This window comes from Onychomys torridus, chromosome 11, assembly GCF_903995425.1.
Source record: "Onychomys torridus chromosome 11, mOncTor1.1, whole genome shotgun sequence".
Classification (NCBI taxonomy): Eukaryota; Metazoa; Chordata; class Mammalia; order Rodentia; family Cricetidae; genus Onychomys; species Onychomys torridus.
In genome coordinates, this window is record NC_050453.1 from 13,704,224 (window position 1) to 13,710,223 (window position 6,000).

Here is a 6,000-nt window from a genome sequence, read left to right on the forward strand (position 1 = left end):
CAGTTTCCAGGATTTTAGTTCCAATGCTTAAAAAGGAAGCAAGTAGACAATGAAATTAGGCTTAATAAAAATAATTTTTTTCCTACAAACTGAGGCTCAGAACTTATAAAGTGATCTGTGTTAAATAAAATATTCAAGATATTAGAGCTTTCCCTTTATTGATTTGCTTGATATTTAATGCATAATATAAAATTTCAAAAGCCAAACCTGACTGCGTTATAGAGGCCTTGGGAGTTTCAACTCATCACTTTGTCATGTTCCTGGTCAGCATGCTGTGTGTTACCTGGTCCCCGGGAGTGCTGTCTTCTGTTCTAAAGGAGCTTCACCATACTGTCACCCTTTCCTACTTTTTCAAATAGATTTTCAAGTGAGAAAAGTGGAAGACATTTTCTGCTTCCTGTTGTAATCAGTCCTACAATCTTGACAATTGACTTTTTAGCAAAATATGTTTAAGAAGTTAATTTAAATCTGGCATTGGGGTGGCAAGTTTACAGTTACTTGGAAAATCATTAAGTGTTATAAATATAATTTATCTGTCCTGGAAATTTCTTTTGTACAGACCCAAATCTACACCTTCGTCACAGCCTAGTGCCAATGGAGTACAGACAGAAGGACTTGACTATGACAGACTGAAGCAGGTGTGTACTTGGGGTGGCTTCCTCTAATCTTTCTTTCTTCAAAGGGAACAAGGCACTTGCACACATATGTCCTACATGGATCCTAGGAGTACTCTAAAAGATCACACAATTACAGATACTGTAGACAAATTAACATGGCCATCTTGATTCCATTCTGGTTCAGTGAGCTCCCTTTAAGTTCCAGCAGCAGTGAAGGGGACATGGTGTGGTAGTGTAATAAAAGCTTAGATGTAAGGATAAGGCTTGCAATTACAGTAACAGTGGGCTTTCACCTTTCTCTTAACTGTATTGGCAAAAATAGACCAAACAAATCTGAACAAATTTGATTTTGGCAAGAATGTATGGGAAATGGACACTCTTGCATATTTAGGATTTCTAAGAAGCAGTTTGGCAAAAACAGGTCTCCAGCTTTTGACTCCAGCAGTTTGAAGTGATTTATAAAAATAGATTGGTGCAAAAATAAAGGATTTTAACAAGTTGGTAGTCATCAACCTCATTTGTACATGAAAGCTTTTTCTTTAATGAACTTTAAGAGATAATTTAAAATTTTTCCTGAAGTGTACAGCATAACACATAATTTAAGAGGAATTGGTCCCTTCCAAAGATAGCTGTTGTTTTTCACCTATGAAAATTGTGGCTCTTTTTTTTTTTTTTTTTTTTTAAACTTTTAATGTAAATTCTTGATGGAGACACAGAGCATCATATACATACATACATCTATACACACACACACAATGGCAGCCACATGAAAAATGGAACAGGGTGAGTATGGAGAGGTGGTTCAGTAGTTAGGAGCATTTGCTGCTGTTGCAGAAGCCCAGATCCACTTCTGAATACCCACATGTTCTGTTAAAAATCATATAGTTCCAGAGGATCTGATGCCCTCTTTTGGCCTGTTCAGGCATCAGGCACACATGTGGTACACATATACACGCAGGCAAAATACTCATATGTAGAAAATTTTTTAAAAAATGAAATCTGTTTAAAATGAACAAAAACAATTTAATTTATTTATTTATTACACATACAGTTCCTGCCGGCATGTATGACTGCAGGCCGGAAGAGGGCACCAGATCTCATTACAGATGGTTGTGAGCCACCATGTGGTTGCTGGGAATTGAACTCTGGACCTCTAGAAGAGCAGCCAGTGCTCTTAACCATTGAGCCATCTCTCCAGCCCAACAAAAATAATTTAAATATTTTATTTAACCTAAATATATTAAAAAAATGAATTCAATATATGCACAATGTTTTGACATTTTACTGAATTGTTTTGTTAAAATTTTCAATTAATGAATTATTTCCTCGCTCAGAGGTCAGATGGGGCCATCGGCTCCCCTAGAATTAGAGTTACGAAGGGTTGTGAACAGCTATGTGATTGGGAACCGAACCTGGGTCTTCTGCAAGAGTCAGCCCCCACGGTATTTCCTTAACACGAAGTCTGAAATCTGGCACATGCTTTACACTCAGAGTCCGTCTCATTTCAGACTTAGCTTCAAGAGCTCAGCAGCTGTGTGTGGCTGCTGCCCGCTCTGTTAGGTACTTTTGAGGTAAGACTTGGCAGTTGTGGTGATTCCTAAGAAACTGCCATACTTCAGATGTGGTGACAGATCTGCCAAGAGATGGTTGTCTAGTGCCATCTTCCTCATCAGTACATCACGTCTTAGATGGCTGCCAAAGGATTGGGTCTCACAGCTCTCTGAACGGCAGAACTGGCCGTTTTGTATCTTAGTAGGCCAGAAGAAAGGTGGGGTGAGGAAGAAATGTTTAAACAGAAGTTACCAAGGCCAGTCTTCTAGGAAGTAGAATTGAAACTGTGGAATCAGAAGCCATGGGGTGGAGGGACTGGGGAGAGAAGTGCTCCCTTATGAGCAAGCACAGGATTTGGATTTGAGTTTGATCCCTGGACACGCATGAACAAGCTGGGCACGTCGGTGTGCAGTGTCCTCGGCTCACTGGCCAGCTAGCCTGTCCTACTTGGTGAGTTCCAGGCAAGTAAAAGATTGTCTCACAAAGGTTGGAGGGGAGGACACACACGCGGACAGACAGATGACAACCTGCACTGGCAGAACAATACCCAAGACTGTCTTCTGGTCCTGCACAGACACACAAAAGAACTCTATTTCTGGATAGTCTTTTAAGTTTTGTCTGAACAGGAAACTGCTTGGCTGCGCCTTCATCTGTTGTTTGTTTCCTGGTGTTTTCTCTTGGTGCTTTAGGACATTTTAGATGAAATGAGAAAGGAACTAGCGAAGCTGAAGGAAGAGCTTATTGATGGTAAGTACCAGGCATGTGGTTCTCTTCACACTGCTCTTCCGGAGGGGCTAGCCTTGGCTTAGGTTGTTGCGGAGGTGCTATCCTCTTAGAATGGGGGTTAATTGTAAAAATGAAGATAAACAAGATTTCTAAGCGTCAAGTGTAGTATGTGGTGGAAACCAGTCAGGCAGATTTTTCTCTAAGACACCTCAACTCATCCAGTCCACTGTGCACCCCTTGTTTTGGAGCCCACAGAACCAGAGTCTGTGTCTGGGGTATGTAAACATGTGATTGGAATCTTTGTGATATAAAAGATGTATCCAGTGGAGAGGTAAATTTTGTATCTTTTTATGACCCTCCGGAGTTTGAACGCGACCCTTCAGTTTCTCAGGAATGAATCCTTCCTCTGTATCCCCTTCCTGGAATGTTGAAAATCTTCTCTTCCCTGTTACAGCAATCAGGCAGGAACTGAGCAAGTCAAATACTGCATAGAGAAGCGAGCCAAGAGAAACAGGACTTGAATCTGGAGAAAACAAGAATCCCTGCAAACAACTGTCAACAACCCCCACGATTTTTAAGCTGTAAGAAGAAAATGGATACAGTCAGGAGGAAAACGCGCCAACCTCTGAAAGCCTTCAGAGTAGCGACTCTGGCAATCAGCTGCTCCCTCCGGCGTGCTGCTCTTGTTATGACCTTTACCACAGGATGAAGAATTGTGTTTGAATTCCCTAGCAGTACTAAACCCATCAGGCAAGAAATATTTTCATGTCTAGATGAAACTGCACGTTTTCCACAATCCATTGCTAAAATAAAGATAAAGGCTTCGGAGGTTTTTTTCAGGGGGCTCTGATGAAGAATTTAATTTAGCAAGTTCTGCTGTTGCGTTGTAAACGTTTCTCTCAGGTTTGTCTTCCTATCATATTTGATATTCCGTGAATAGTTAAGATCATAAAACATGGAACAAATGGAATTGTATGTGCTTTCAAAGGGTGGTATTTATAAGAAAGGTCCTAAAATGTTTAGTCCCACTTGAGGAATTTAGAATGATAGGAAGTCTCTCGGGTTAGCCTTCATGCAATTTTGTAGTTTAAAACAAATCCGTCCAGAATTTAAATATTTAGATGCCTTCCTAAATTGTTACAATGCTTTACCAAATCTATGACTTCTATATACAAACAGTGGTCAAATGTAAAACATTCTATTATAGATTTCCTGTAGGTTTTCAACCTTTTTTAGACTTATGCATGCGGACATTTTTATAATGTAATTACAATCACCACAAAGTTAGCTTTTTTAATTACAGACAGTAATGCATGTCACACTAATATGTAGTGGCCTTTTCAAGGCCTAGTCCCAGGAGAAAATATTTTGTAGAATATAGGGAAGTGGGAGGAAGGGGAGGAATAATTTTTTATTTAAAGTTAATTCTGCACTATGTTTTTTTCTCAGTTATCTGCATGAATTATGAGAAATATTTTGTGACTTTAATCGATAAACATGTTAACAAAACCGAGTACTTAATCTTTCACATCATGTCTTCAGCTGTTTGTATTTTAACCAGCAATTTCAATGGTCTGAAGCATGATTCTGAGCTTCACATGAATTACATCTCACTGTGGATCTCGAAAGTTTGATCACTGACTTTGGCAGTTACTGTTGCTAGGTCCCTGCTGTGCTGCAGGTGTTGGATACACGCTCCTGCTTGGATGCTGCTCTTGACCTTTGTTGTGCTAAAATACAAGAAATACCAATGATGGCAGCAGTTGGGGTCACAGAAATCACCAGATAAAGGGGAACCAGTGGGGAGTTCGGCAGTTTTCTTTTGATAAAACTGAAGTGACACCTAGTGAGAGAGAGGGAGGGAGTGAGGGAGAGGGAGAGTGTGTGTGTGTGTGTGTGTGTGTGTGTGTGTGTGTGTGTGTGTGTGTGTATTGGATGTGTCCCACCCCTTTATGTTATAATTGACAAGATTAAAATAAGGGAGAAATTCTATTTGTTGTAATGTTAGCTTTTTGGAATATCTAGGAAATCAAAATTTCTCCAGGCTCTCCGTCATGATTTATGCTTGAGTTATTTATGTGCCATACTTGCTTTGGTTATCAAAAAAAAAAATGGGGAAAATAATCCACTTTCTTTTGCTTTCTAGATTTCATACGTCTCAGTTTTAAAACAAAGCTTGATGACAGCATAGTTTTCTAAACATTACAATTTGCAGTCATTACACTACCAAGAAGTTGAATGAGGATTTTTTTTTTCCTTGTTAAGAGTTTGTTTCTGTAGAAACTTCATTTTTAGATTAAACTGTGAGGGATGAGCTACCATAGTTCATATACACAGCTCTTTTTCTACCTGTTATCCATTGTCATACTGTAATAGTAAAGGCATTAAAGATGCAGTAAGCTTATAAGTTGTTCTCTAAAAGTCATTGCATTTTACTGTTGAACTTTTGATTATGCAGCTCCTTTGATAATGTAAATGTGTACATCCCTTACAGATCTGATCAAACATCATTTGATTTTGTTGCTGAAGTTAAATAGTCTGTAATAGGTAGAGTACTGGGTGTAAGTGGTCCAAAGTGAGACAGAACACTAAAGTCAAATGCTAGGTCCTAAAAGAAACTGGTTTATGCACTAAACGTTTTGTGCCTTGGTCTAATATTTAACACAATGTCTGTGTAAAATGATAAAAAAAAAAAAAAAAAAGAACCAGTGTTGACTCATGCTATATCCTCCATAATACTGCATTTTCCCACGTGGCTAAACGTGTTCCTTCCTAGAAGTGTAATTAGACTATTCTGTATGTTCACTGTCATACATGGCAGTCTTGTCATTGTTAGAGATTTCAGTGATTAAAATGGGAAACGAAGCTTAGGTTGTTTTCCCAGAACTGTTCCTTGGAACCATAGTATGATGGTGGGTTTTGCTTTCGTGTGTTGAATGTCTTGAGCTGAGTACAGTTTGGGGATCCTTTCTAACTGCAGGAAGGCACTGCTCTCCTGAACACTGTGACCTGACCTGCGGCAGCTCTACATACAACACACGCTGTAAATGGCTAGCAAGTCAATAGCAAACAACCTGAATGTACAAACCACTCCGTGCTGGTGCTG

General features: G+C 39.3%; 1 protein-coding gene across 8 annotated transcripts in view; it reads left to right on the top strand.

Moving 5' to 3' along the window:
* Enah (ENAH actin regulator) overlaps positions 1-4,790 on the top strand; it is a 104,896-nt gene extending 100,106 nt beyond the window's left edge. For all 8 annotated transcript variants that reach the window (XM_036201851.1, XM_036201852.1, XM_036201858.1 and 5 more), the window contains 3 exons: positions 560-638; positions 2,858-2,915; positions 3,349-4,790. In XM_036201851.1, coding sequence (XP_036057744.1) covers positions 560-638; positions 2,858-2,915; positions 3,349-3,386 — 175 coding nt within the window. In that variant the 3' untranslated portion in view covers positions 3,387-4,790. The remainder of the gene's footprint in view (positions 1-559; positions 639-2,857; positions 2,916-3,348) is intronic.
* The last annotated feature ends 1,210 nt before the right edge of the window (positions 4,791-6,000 follow it).